General features: G+C 51.9%; 3 protein-coding genes across 3 annotated transcripts; all 3 read right to left on the bottom strand.

Annotated features, from left to right (window-relative positions):
* Positions 1–1,320: 1,320 nt before the first annotated feature.
* ASPACDRAFT_118123 (condensin subunit YCG1) lies at positions 1,321–5,321 on the bottom strand. Its single transcript, XM_020196142.1, has 2 exons — positions 3,003–5,321; positions 1,321–2,948 (listed from the first exon to the last, which is right to left on the bottom strand). The coding sequence occupies exons 1-2, from the start codon at positions 5,079–5,081 to the stop codon at positions 1,662–1,664; spliced, it is 3,366 nt and encodes a 1,121-aa protein (XP_020056495.1). The 5' UTR covers positions 5,082–5,321; the 3' UTR covers positions 1,321–1,661.
* Positions 5,322–5,893: 572 nt separating this feature from the next.
* On the bottom strand, positions 5,894–8,525 carry ASPACDRAFT_78090 (uncharacterized protein). The gene has a single exon (XM_020205103.1). The coding sequence runs from the start codon at positions 8,379–8,381 to the stop codon at positions 6,171–6,173; it is 2,211 nt and encodes a 736-aa protein (XP_020056494.1). The 5' UTR covers positions 8,382–8,525; the 3' UTR covers positions 5,894–6,170.
* Positions 8,526–10,605: 2,080 nt separating this feature from the next.
* ASPACDRAFT_78089 (dTDP-4-dehydrorhamnose reductase family protein) lies at positions 10,606–12,321 on the bottom strand. The gene is made up of 4 exons (XM_020205102.1): positions 11,887–12,321; positions 11,780–11,799; positions 11,005–11,716; positions 10,606–10,946 (listed from the first exon to the last, which is right to left on the bottom strand). The coding sequence occupies exons 1-4, from the start codon at positions 12,096–12,098 to the stop codon at positions 10,916–10,918; spliced, it is 975 nt and encodes a 324-aa protein (XP_020056493.1). The 5' UTR covers positions 12,099–12,321; the 3' UTR covers positions 10,606–10,915.
* Between the last annotated feature and the right edge of the window lie 569 nt (positions 12,322–12,890).

Genomic DNA, 12,890 nt, shown 5'->3' with positions numbered 1-12,890 from the left:
AGAGAGAGAGAGAGAGAGAGAGAGAGAGAGAGAGAGAGAGAGAGAGAGAGAGAGAGAGTAAGTGAGAGAGGAAGAGTGAGAGTGAGAGTGAGAGTGAGAGAGCGATCGAGGAAGGAGGAGAGAGGGAAGGAAAAAGAAAGTCCCCAGGCCCGGATGTCGTTTTTGGTGGAGCGTCGAGATTAAAAGAAAACCTGCTCCCTCGGTCTCTGGTCGCCAGTTCCTCCCTAATCATTATTTCACCACCACTAGACTACAAAGTCAAGTCGAGAATTGTTGCGATCAATTGAATGGGGATAGTCAATATAAGGAATTCAATTTGTCTTACTCCAATGGTGCTGCTCTACAATGTAAACTTATTTACTAGTTGACTCGGGATGTCAAGATTGAGTCTCCTGGGAAAGGCCCCTATAATAGTTAGTTGATACATCCATGGGGGGGTCAGTCAGTCTTGGTTCTGCCTAGAAAAACACCCTAGTTCTGTCTGTGAGTGAATAATAATCGATTGTATGACCAATCCTTTCGGCCTTCACCACCATAACCCCCGAAGACCGTTCACATCCTCGCTACTCCGTACCTAGTACCTACCTAAGCTCTTGAGGTCGATACAATTTGAATTCACTGCTAGGACACCCAACCAATGGCGATCAACCTGCCCATGCAGACTGACCGACTGACAGAAAGAAACTGTTGAATTGCACAAAAAAAGATTAAGTTACGGAAGCCATCGTACTTCTGTCCCACGGGGACTTTCCACGGACGCGGGTAAACCTGACTGACGCCTTACTGCCTGCCTATCCGACTCGAGGATATCATTTTCCCAGAGAATTGGAAGCACACGATGTCAATGCAGGATGTCGGGTTCGTCCAGACAGACCCTATGACTATCATTAAATACTGCAGTGTAAGGTATCGAAGTTAAAAGGTATTGAAGTTGAGAGGGGAGAGAGAGAAAGAAAGACCCAGAGACGGTCGGCATCAGCCAATTGACAAGCTACCCGGATCCACCGCCCGCCGGTCTCGCTTCCGAATCATGAATGCATCCATACCGTACGGTACTCTTCCATTATCCATGGTCAAGAGGTAGAATAATTGACTCCTAGTACTCTGTAGTAAGGTATTCATTGCTGGAGCAACATCAAGTGAGCCATATGGTGACAGCTTCACCCCTCAGCCTGCATCAATCTAAGAACAGCAAGCGTGGTGGGACGCGTTCTCTTCCTCTCCTCCACCCGCAGCCGAAAAGCGCGTCGCGCCATTGATTTTATAATGGCAGTCTAAACTGCCACTAGCGGGAGGGAGGGGACTGTGAGATGAATGGGCCACCAACTCACTAGACTGTCCCACCGGACCTCCTGCTTCAGCCTTCAGGATCACTGCTTCCAGCATATCCGGGATAAGACTATCCGCTTCACCCGCAATTAAGAAACTCATATACACAAATAGAGAATCAAAAAGGTTACCTGAAACATATTCCACTGTTCAGACATTACAGCATTTACAATCGTCACCGGGAAAAAAAAAAGAATAAAAGAAAAGAAAAGAAAAGAAACACTTAAGTACAAATGATAAATCCCATCAGCATGCTGATACCCAGCCAAGGAACCGCCCCCCGCCGACGCAAATCCGAAAACGCCAATCCAACCAGACCAGAAATCAACAAATTACTCCTCGCGAATTTCCGCCTTGATCACCGTCGTGTGACTGTCCTCGTTCTCGTCTTCCTCCTCAATGATGCTCGGCTCAACCGAGAATCCTCGACGCATCGCCCCCGGCTCGATCGAAGGCCGCACGCTGCCGGACCGCACGCTCATCGATCGCACGCTCATGACATCGCTGTCGCCTTCGTCGCCCTCTCGCATTCTCACACTGGCAGGACGGCCATTGGCGGCCGCTAACAGCTTGAGTATCGAGTTCTTGACCTTGACCAGGGCGTTGCGGCTGGCGGCTTCGGCAGCCAGCCCCTCTTCGATCGTCTCGTCCAACAGCTCCTTGACTTCCTGAGCGAGGGCAGCGTTCTCGGGAGAAATCTCCGGCTGTGCGCTGCGCACGCTGGAACGCAATGGGTCCTCGCCTTCGGGAGCACGAGATCCCGAGCGTGAGGGAACCACAGGTGCTGTAATGTAGAGTTTGCTGAGAAGGGAGAAGAGAAGCTTCTTCTCTTCTTTCGAGCAGCGATTGGTGCCTGTGCTGATCCCCAGCACCCGCTCGAGGATATCCTTCACCAGCTCCAGATGAACGAAGCCACATGCCGTCGAGCTAGTCGGTTGGCCCGCAAGGACCTTCTCTCCACCCAAACCAATGACTCTCCGCTCATCGGTCCATTCCGCCAACATGCCCAGGACACCGCTCATGAGGGCCTTCAGCTCTCTTTGGCCGACTGTGTCGTCAATATCGCCATCGCTATCTTCCTCAGCTTCCAGCGAGTAGTACTCTTCAGCGGCGTTCAATGTCGCCCGAACGACCGGCACGGCCACCCTGCGCATGTACTGTGCGTTTTCCAGTCGAGAATGGCAGTAGACGGGGAAGAAATAGGCCAGGGCCTGTCGAAATGCAGGGTTATCACGCGTGCGCGGGTGGAAGAAGGAAACAACAAGTGACTGCAGGAGTGTCTCGATAGCAGCCTGGTTGTATTCCTGGATGGCCGGCGGCACATTGGTTCGGCCGGGGTTGAAAGCGCTTGTAAGTAGTAATTTGGAAAGGGCAGTGGCGGCGGCCGTCTGCACGCTGTTCGGGGAGCTGGACTTCAATGCCCTGGCAAAGACTTTCAGCAACGGCTTTTGGAAGACCGGTGGTGTTACCGTCTCTCCATCGGATTGAGTCACGGGGGTGAGCAAGGTGGGATGCGTAGCCAGCATGTCGCAAAGGATGTGGATGGCAGTGACTTGCAGAAGTTCGTGCCCTTTGCTGTAACAGTGAATAAACAGAGTCATGTTCTCTTCCGCCAGGGTCTGCATGCACTTATTAGCTAGGTTTATCGCAGGTATGCAGAAAGAAAAACTTACCTTGTCCAGCAAGCAACAAAGTCCCAGGCACTCGAGACCCCTCTCACGAATCGGAGCCTCGTGACTTCGTACGGCAGGGACAACCAGGTTATTCAACATGGTTACTAGGTTCATATTGGCCTGGAGATTTCCTTCGACATTCTGCAGCATGCAGAGGGCAATATGAAGACACTTCATATTCACCACAATCTCGCGAAGAACCTTCGCCTTTGCCTCCTCTTTGTTGAAAGGCTTCTCATCTTCGGTTTGGGGCGTCTCCGATCGGGCACGAGACGAACTGGCATCGCTGATTTCCGACTTAGCAGAAACAAAGCTGTCCTCCGTAGTGATTGTGTCGTGCACCTCGGCAATAGCTTCAAGAACGACACTGCAAAATTCGTTCTCAGCGGCAGAATTCGGTCCACAGACAAACCGCAATGTTTCGACTGTAAGTTTGGTGCACTCCTCAGGCAAGTCCGGCACGGCCAAAGACTCGCGCAAAAGAGAGTACATCTTTCGACGGCCAACTTCATCACTGTAATCGAGAGTCATAGCAATATGCAGCAGCTGCTCCACGATAAATTCGTTCTCAACGGCATCGTCCTCGTTGGCATCGCCGGCCTCTTTGACGGACTTCTTCTTCTGCAGAAGGCTAGTCATGTATTTATGTAAATAGAATGCCAGCGCCGTAACTTCGGGTATCTTCTCATCGGCAAGTTTGTCATACTTGCCCTCGTTCTCGACGCGACAAAAGTCGTTGAATGAGCGGATGAGGAAGGCAGATTCTGCCGTCAGAGATTCCCAGAAGGGCTCGTCGAAGACCACGGCTTCTCGGTAATCGGGGCGTCCTTCCCAGAAGCCACGCATAGCTTCATGAGCAATTCCCGACTCCACACCGGAGTTGACCACATCGATTCTCTCCAGCAGCTCCAGAAGCGCCGAGGTGTCGGGAGGAGAACGCTGGCCCACGGGTCCAGCTTCGGGATCCTTGTTGGTACCGGCGCAGTCCTCGATCCATCGATCGTAAAACAATTTGCCCGTCGCTTTTCTGACGCTTTCGTCGCGATCGCGCAGACCCCAGCGCAGCAACTTTTCTCGCATTGACAGCGACAAATGTCGGAAATCGCCGAGGCTAGGGAGTAGACGCGCATACACGGCTCGTCTGGTCGGTGCGTCGAGATCGCGGGCTCGTTCGAGGAGATACTTGAGGGTGGCCGGGACCAGCGGTAGGTTGATGAGCAGCGTCTTCCGCACGTCGGCACTGGTATCATTCTGCATAATATCGACCAATTTCTCCAGGATGGCTCGGGAACTCTCGTCGTTATCATCGTCGTCATCGTCATTGCCGGCGAGTCGGCCCAGTCCCATCACCGCCTGCACTCTGACAGCGGGTTCCTTGTCGCGGATGCGCTTCAGAAGGCCGTGGCGGATAGCGTGATACTGGTCATCATCTATCGTCTCGAGCGAGTTGACGATATGCGCGACGATCTGTGTCGCGCGAAACCGAACGGTCTTGTCCTTCGCGACCAACAAGGGTATGATGAGGTTGACCAAGGTCGTGGTCAAGCGGGCAGTCGGGGTCTCTGTTACATTTTCGAGGTCGTCGTCCTCCTCCTCGTTCGACGCAAACAACTCGGCGTCTTTCTCGGAGGCCTGGTGCAGGAATGTGCCCAGGAAGCGTAGGATCCGGTCTCCTACCGGCTCCGATTTCTTAACGGGCAGAATGCGCAGCACGCAGCGGCCGACTTCTGTGTTGAACTCTTTCTCGGGGATTGTTTCCTCGGACGGCAGCACCAGCTCCGAACGACTCTGTTCCCGCTTTCCATCCTTCTTTGAGCTCTTTTGCGTGATCCCGCAGCAGGCTTCCTGGAGCTTGCGAAGGCGCACCACGAGTTTTCGGTGTCCAGTGGTCGAGCGTTGGGCGTCGGCGAAGATGGCACAGATATCTCGTCGCAGGGTGGGGACTGCCTCGGGCAAGGCGGGCTCATCGGGAACGGCGAATGAAGGCGTCACCGACGCTGCGCGCCCCGACGCGGATGGTTGCGCGGAGTTCTTGCGCGTCGAGGCAGAAGTTGAACGGGCGGGAACTCTGCTAGGCATGGTGGCTCGGTAGGTGGGGGGAGGGAGGGGTAAGCCTGGCAAGACCTTGCTGAGATTTTTTCGGTCGGTTATAGTAGGAAATCGATTAATGTCACAAATTCATTCTAGGTCGGCGGCATGGAGGTTGATCAGACACGGTGTGGTCGGTTCCAGGATCGTATCGGCGTGTTTGGCGGCGGTGTTCTGAAGAGCCAGACTTGATGATAATCCTCTGGACCCAGCGATTGTTATTCCAGTTGCGGAGGTTCAGTCACGGGGCCGGAGGAGGCGTTGGATAAACAAACAGCCCAAACGGGTAATTCCCGATAAGGGCTAGGGCTTCACGTGTACCGCTATTGTTCTTGACCCCAGTGACGACCCCAGTATCTCACTACAGTACTTTTGGCCTAATATGTGACTAGAACTGATTATCGTATCTCAAGCCAACAGATCAACTTGATAATTAGCTCGTATCTGATACTATTCTCAGTTTTGGTGGTTATGGTCTGCTCCAAGTCCGAATTGGTATCTTTCTGACTTCAGTTCTGTCTGCGCGTACCGCAAATATATAACCACGAGTGGGCTCATCCCTCCAGAAGATAGCCCGAGTTCAGGTTCTCGTCACCTTCGAAGATGATACCAATAGTAGATATTCTGCCCAATGTTCCAAGATGGAAAATCTCGTCATCAAGGCTGTCGGGATTTATGGAAAGTTGACCGCAGAAAAGTCTAAGAGTAGGTATCGATCAAGAGAATGAAACTCAATCTGGAAACATGTCAAGCTAAGAACAATTGGATTGTTTCAACTTCAGTGCATCGAATGGTAAATGGATATAGATGTAAGGACCTGCACCGATCACCAGACCAGCATTGTCAAATAATGATCAAATAAAACTAGAAGTACAACCCATGCCATGAATTCCGACTATAAACCAGAAGGTATATTGGAACGAGGCAATAAAGAGGCACAAGGTTCGAGCCATGCCATTCTAGATCGCTGTGATAACACAAAGTCCCAGCCGAAAGGGTATTAACGCCATTGCTAAGTGATTGTCAAGTGCCGTTTAAATCGTGATTTGTATGGTAGTGGGATAGTGGTATGTGTTGCCGCTACAAGCCCCGAAGCAAGCTTCCCTCGGCGAAAGGATTTTCGGGGGCCATATCCAGCATCGGTTTAGTGGCATTGCGATCTCCGGTTGCCACGCCATGGCCCACGGGAGGACCTGGTGCGGGCGCCGGTTGAGCGCGAGCCAGTAGGCTATGGGGTATGAAGGGGCCGTCACGGCCGGAAACGAGGTCCACGGGGGAGATTGGGGTGGTAGGAGCGGTGTGGTGGTAACGTTGTTGACCATTGATACTGCGCGCGGTGTTCGATCGTTTACGAGTTCTGGGTTCAACGGCGGACATCGGCTCAGGGGGCACTGGGGGTCGGCGCCAGGTAGTAGCCGACGGTATCTGGATGCCTCCTGGGACTTCGGGGCCTGTGGCTGCGTCGATCAAGGGGACGCCTGGGTCAACAGTCACTCCCCTTCCCTTGCGGATATGCTGTGGGGGTTCGCTATACACCGGGGTCAAATCCACCAGAGGCTTTGCCTTGACGGACTGGGACCGTTTCACGGCGCTGAAGTCTGGCGCGTGAGTAGATGTCATGGTGTTGGACCGGCTACTAGGACCAGTATTGACACGGCGGGTACCCATAGTGCCCACGAGGCCCTGACGAAGGCGGTCCTCATTGTCACGCTTTTCTTGCTCTTCACGCTCTTTCATGGCCCGTTGACGCATGGTGTAGGTCCGGCCTAAGAGACCACTGGCTGAGAAAGTAGCTTCATCGGAAGACTCTGCAGCAAGATCAGCCTCCCCAGTCAAAAGTTTGGGAAACGACGTCGGGGGAGGTCCACGCTCGCGGATGCTTTTCTTATGGGAGAACAATTCCTTGGCCTTTGTAGGCTGCGTGCGCTCTGCCAGAGGCAGGGCAGGCGCCTTAATCTCATTGCTGGCCTCTTCAAAAGGGTTCAATAAAGGCTTCTGAAACCGCTTTCCAGCTGCTACCGATTCATCGGAGGATGTGGCATTATCCGTCTCCGACGGCTTGCCTGCTCCAAGCATAGTGACCAGGTACCAGCTGCGCCAGGTCTGGACCGCCTTCTGCCAGTTATCAGCCATGTCTCGGTCACTGGTGGAGAAGTAGTGGACGAAGTTCTCGGTCGATAAGAACATCGTTGATTTTTGCTGACTCTTGATGGCTTGACAGAACTTCTTCGGTGGTTTGACGTTGTTCGCCAAAGAGCTCGCTGTTGGCGAATATATATCGAAGTCGGAGAGGTGGCACACATTTGTTTGCTCCTGGCCTTCTTTCTTGGATATTGTAATTTGTCCATCTGACCGTAGAGTAACATATCGCTTGTCCCATTTGCGGGGACGCTGAGAGTAATACAAGTAAAACGTCGTCTCCGCAGGCTGGCCAAGTGACACATTCTGAGCGTCGAGCAGAGAAAGGGCATCGAGACTGGCTGCAGGAACGATGATCAATGAGTTCTGCTCATCGTGGGCCCAAGAGTTCATCACATCGCGTACACATTCGTACCGACGCAACGGCCGCTCTAGTCCTAAATCGGCGAAAGATTCCATCAAGATGAACTTCCCGGGGTCCTCCCCTTTAGCCATGTAAGTCATGCCAGTGGCGAGGATATCTTGCGCGGATGTCGAGGGATTGACGCAGACTTTCATTGAGGTTTTTCTATACTGGACCAAAACGCGACGCTCCCGTGCATTCACGGCCGATACAGGAGCATCGGGGAATTGGGCGCCAGGACTAGCTTCGGTCGGACTACTCGCGGAGGAATCGCCCTTGGAACTTTTGACTTGAGTGGCCTTTGCTGTCGCAATGTTGAGGGATCGTCGTTTGGGTTCACGGCTCGTACGGCGACTCGCGGCCGTTCCTCCGTTTGCGCGTTTTTCACACACCTCCTTGGCTGGCTTGTCGCGTGTGGTTGTTGTCTCGAAGGGGTTGGAAATCGGCACATCCTCACCTCCGGTCAGACGGTCCATTGCATTCTGTCGATGTCTGTGGCGCTCGGCATCTTCGTCTTCGCTGTCATCGGGGACCCGTTTTTCTCGGGTGGCTATTCTTAGGGCCAACTTTTGTCGAATACGAGCCATTTGTGTTTCCTCAGGTCGATCCTGCGGAGGTTGCGAGACTGAGGTGCCATTGCTTGCTACGTGTGATTTATAGCCGGGTGCAGAAGTGAGCAAAGGAGGCTGTGATGTAGCCTCTAAGGGCTGCTGCGTAGGCGGCGGGTTTCTGCGACGATACCGCGACATGCTTCTTTGAATAGCAGTGCTGCTATTATTGTTTGCGGCGGCGGCATCGGCGTTGGCGGCATGGTCATGCGACACCGAGCCCGGAAGTGCAGCGATTGGCGGGTGAGCAAGTGGAGGTGGCGGGGAGTGGAATTTGGACGTTCCAGTTGGCGGTGGTGGTAATGCTGGTGGCTGTTTGGTCGCCGCCTTTCGTACACTTCGGTATCGCGAAAATTTCATGGGTGCTGCATGCTGGCCAGCAGACATCATGTCGGGTGTCTCCATGGTCATGGCTGGGAAAGAATCCCACTGCGATTATAGGCAGAGAACAAAAGGGAAAGAGCCAAAGGTAGTAGAAGTAGTAGTCGATCGAAGTATGGGGGAAAGGGAAAGAAACCCGTTCTGCGCTGCTGATCTAGGAAGTGTAGATATACTGGTAGTGTAGTAGTATCTCGATTGCTGCCCAGGCATATGTTCTTTGGCGTCACACGGTCACAGAGAAATCGCAGAGCGTAATACTGTCAATTGCGTCAAGTAGCCGATGGCGCGCGTTTGGAAACAGGTTTTAGATTGCGATGGATCTTTTAGCTCTCTTTTCTTTTCCCTGTAAGGCCGAAAAAAAAAGTCACTTGGCTGCTTTAGCTCCAACTGCCGCAATGACGATGATATCAGGCAGCCTGCGGTTTGTTGGTGGCAGCTGGGTCAGTCGCTAAGGTTCCGGAAGTGATCAAGTTGCAGCAACGTGTTGACAGCAGTCACTGAGAAAAGAGGACAGGATTTCACAAGGGAGGCAGAAAGGGTCTACTGGTCGATCCAGTCGACACAAGGGAGAAGGATTTGGGTCAAATAATGAGTGTTCGCGTGTCTCCACCCCCTAAACGTTGCAGACATGTTTCACAGGGATACAATCACGGCTTCACTTGGAAACTTCCCCGTACAATGAGGGGGTAGAGAGAGGGTTGGGGGGGGGGGAGTATGAGCAAAGGAGAGTTTTGTTTCTTCCCAGAGAAAAAAATAGAACGCAGAAAGGGGGGGCGGGGAGAAGGAGGGGAGGGAGTTTCAAGAAGGAGAAAGTGATGAATGTAGGCGGGCAGGCAGGAAGGAAAAAGGAAGGAAGGGAAGAGAACAGACACTGGACAGAAGAAGCTGGTGAGTGTAACGAGGGACCACGATGCTAGATTCCGTCAAGAACGCATTGTCCAGGCACTTTTTTGTGGAGAGCGGAAAACGGCCTCGCAACGAAAGGGTCTAATTTCCACCGCGGGACGGAGTCGAGAAAGATAGTGGAGGGAGGAAGACGAAGAAGAAGCAGTGCCAAACCCAGACGGACGGACAGAAACGAATAGGCTGCATTCAGACAAATCCGTTTCTATTCCATTGCACTCTCTCTTGCTTTCCCTTTTTTTATTTTTATTTTTATTATTTTTTTTCCTTCTTGGTTTACTTTTTGCTTATTTCCCCTCTGAATTGTCTGTGGGTGGGTGGGTGGAGTTCTTTTTTTCTTTTCTTCTTTTCTTTTCTTGACCACCACCTGCTCGACGTAAGGGGGGGAAGGGTTTGGTGGAACTTTGAAGTAGCAAAGACGAAAAGGAAGAAGTCTCCAAAGGGACGGGAAGGGATTGGAATTTCCGATGAATAAGAATTTTACATACTATAGGTCAGGATAAAGATCCTATTGGGCTGGCAGGTGATCCTGAACTCGAGATCTTAAATTAATTAAAAGGTTCGTGTGATCTCAAGAGCATCCTCCATGACGGCTGGGGAAAGACAGCCAAACTGAGACCCAAAAAATTAAGATGAAAATTGATAGAACTAAAATTAAAAAAAAGTCTAGACTAAAATAGAGATAGATAGCGGCTGTTTTCGGTCAGGCTAGGCTTGGCCCCAGCATTGCCCGCAATTGCCCCAGATTGTGAGGAACGAAAGTCAACTGGATTGCCAGAAGAGATAGACTTGCCTCTGCTCATGGTTATTCTTGAATGATGGGGGATCTGCCTTTGACATGGGATCTCCGTCCACTATAAATACGATTATGCTTTGTGTCCACACCGAGATCGACTCTATAGTTCTGGATTGTTTGTCTATCAACGAACAATCAAAGTCATGGCTAGTAGATCCGAGTGGATCACTGCCATGCCGGCCTCAGCCACCACCACCGACTACTTCCCGGCCCGGGTCTCATCCCCCCCCCCTCCAATCCTCCCCCCCCAGTAAATGCGCTATTTCTGAGCCACCCCCAAACTGTCAGATTCAACCCAGCTCGTCTCTCTCCTGATTGCAGGACAGTACACTAATACACAAGTACTGTACAAACACAAGTACAAACACAAGTACAAACACAAGCACAACACAAACACAAACAAACGTATATTGTATCATCATAATACATAATATTGCATGCTATTAGCGAGCTATTTCTCATTAGTCGGTGATTAACCAATAATCCATGGGCATCGCGGTCGTTTAGGATGCAACCTGAAAAGGACTTTTTACCACCGCCAGCATCTCTATATCTCAGTTTTCGGTTTGGATCCTTGGTGTTTTTAGGCCGCCACTCATTTCTTGTACGCTCCTAGGTACTTCCGCCTGTAATTCAGTGTTAGATTCCGCCATATACACACAAACATGTCAGGTCACTACTTACCACCATGCCACAAAGTCCACAGTCCGAACTTCAATTCCCAGATCCTTCAGCACCTTAGTGGACAGATGCACGTCGTAGGGACGCTGCACGGCCGAGTTGGGGTCATTCCCCTCCTTGTTCCTGATCATCCCTACCAGGGACAGTCCGAGCACATCCGCTAGCTTCTCACAGATTTCGTACTTGGTCATCCGATCCTCGGACGAGAACTGCAAAATTTTGGGCAGTTCTTGGATGCGACGACGTTCCTTGATATACTTGATTACAATGTCACGGCACACCCGAGCGACGTCCTCCGTATTGGTCGGGTACCGCTGTGCCCAGTCGTCCATCTTGATCCCCGCATTCTCATCTTGCGCTTTGTACACCGCATCAATTAAAGTGTTGACGGCGCTCTCTGAATTGTCCTTGGCCACTCCGTACAGTACGGGCACGCGAAGGATCAACCCGAGACCAGTCTCTTTCGTAGCCTCCAGTACTGCCAGCTCACCATCCCGCTTCAACCGGCCATACATGTTGGGTGGATTGGTCTCCGCATCGGCCTCATACGGGGCTTCCCCCTCAATGCCGGGGAAAACGTAGTCGGTCGAGATGTAGATGAGCAGGATACTACGGCGCGACGTTTCCTCCGCGAGAACGCGGGTGGCGTCAACGTTGACTCGGCGCGCTTGCTCAGGGTTCTTGTCGCACAAGTCGGGAGATCGGTTGGCGGCACCTGCAAAGGTCAGAATCCAAGCAGGGACAAATCAGTTGCTTTTGCAAGCCTGGCATCACGTACAGTGGACAACGATCTGAGGCCTACAGCAGGTCAGTATTGGCATTGAATTCCACCAGAGAAAATTATGGGTGCACAAATTACAGCTTCAACCGGGCAGAAAAACTTACTTCGCCTCGTCAAGGAGAGCTTTGATCGCATCGGGGTTCTCCAAGTCAGCCTTCTGTATCGTGGGTGGGATGGCTCGTGAGTAGCCTTGGCCGACAACGAGGCATCCGGAGTGCTTGAAAGTATTGAAGACCTGGCGGCCCAGAAGACCAGTGGCACCGGTAACAAGAACACAGGTAGACATGTTTGCAATGGGATTGTCAGAAGAGGACATGATGGAAAAGAATCGAGCTTTGGGAAGCTGGGACGATGAAGAAGAGATTCTGGTCGACTGCGGGGCACCTGTAATGACGTAACAAGAACCGCGTGGTGGTTTCACTCGAAAAGACACACCGAAGGGAGACGAGATCCGGTCTGGATCGAGGGATCGCTGGTTCGATGCTTCGATGAGGGTCGAGGAAGGTCGATGGGCGGTGGATACCTGGAGAGCTGTCCTCCGCGGTGATTGTGATCACTGATTAGGTACCCAGTACTATTATTGTTACTGCATCGGCTTATTGATCGAGGATGGCGAGGAAGATGACACAAAACGTCCAGTGACGGACGGGCTTGGCGACGCTTGTCGCTCTTTTCCCTCAACAGGCATCGCTGCAGAAGGACCGTTGGGCTTCCAGCCCTTCCAGCATGATGCTTGTCGCTTGTTGTTGCCCCTCGCCCTTGGTAGGCGTGGTCAGATCCCGATTGAGGACTGGTCAAATCAATGGGTCGTTGAGATGGAGGAGGATCGCTATGTGACGACGAGGGTACAGTACAGACAAGAAAACGAGTGCTCACCTTGTTGAATATCAACTGGCTCAAGCTGGATAGCTTCTACTGGGAATTTACCACGTGGTTCTACTTTTGACATATGTCGGGTGTACACTGCGTATACTTCATTGACCTAACTTATAGAACAGAGTAGTTTAAGCTACCCACTGCTTAACTCTATCGACCACCAACTTCAGTTCGAGGCAATTGATTAATCACTATTCAGGTTCCCGCGGACCTTTTTGTCTGCCTGAGGCCA

Source organism: Aspergillus aculeatus (genome assembly GCF_001890905.1).
Source record: "Aspergillus aculeatus ATCC 16872 unplaced genomic scaffold ASPACscaffold_7, whole genome shotgun sequence".
NCBI classification, from domain to species: Eukaryota; Fungi; Ascomycota; class Eurotiomycetes; order Eurotiales; family Aspergillaceae; genus Aspergillus; species Aspergillus aculeatus.
Note: the sequence above shows the minus strand (reverse complement) of the source record. Positions and strands in the feature narration are given on the sequence as shown.

Coding starts and splice junctions, on each gene's coding strand:
- ASPACDRAFT_78090 (XM_020205103.1), bottom strand. CDS start 8,381: ATGTCGCGGTATCGTCGCAGAAACCCGCCGCCTACGCAGCAGCCCTTA.
- ASPACDRAFT_78089 (XM_020205102.1), bottom strand. CDS start 12,098: ATGTCCTCTTCTGACAATCCCATTGCAAACATGTCTACCTGTGTTCTT. Junction 11,800..11,886: donor GCTCTCCTTGACGAGGCGAA/GTAAGTTTTTCT, acceptor GACCTGCTGTAG/GCCTCAGATCGTTGTCCACT. Junction 10,947..11,004: donor GTGGACTTTGTGGCATGGTG/GTAAGTAGTGAC, acceptor ACTGAATTACAG/GCGGAAGTACCTAGGAGCGT.
- ASPACDRAFT_118123 (XM_020196142.1), bottom strand. CDS start 5,081: ATGCCTAGCAGAGTTCCCGCCCGTTCAACTTCTGCCTCGACGCGCAAG. Junction 2,949..3,002: donor TTTGTTGCTTGCTGGACAAG/GTAAGTTTTTCT, acceptor AAGTGCATGCAG/ACCCTGGCGGAAGAGAACAT.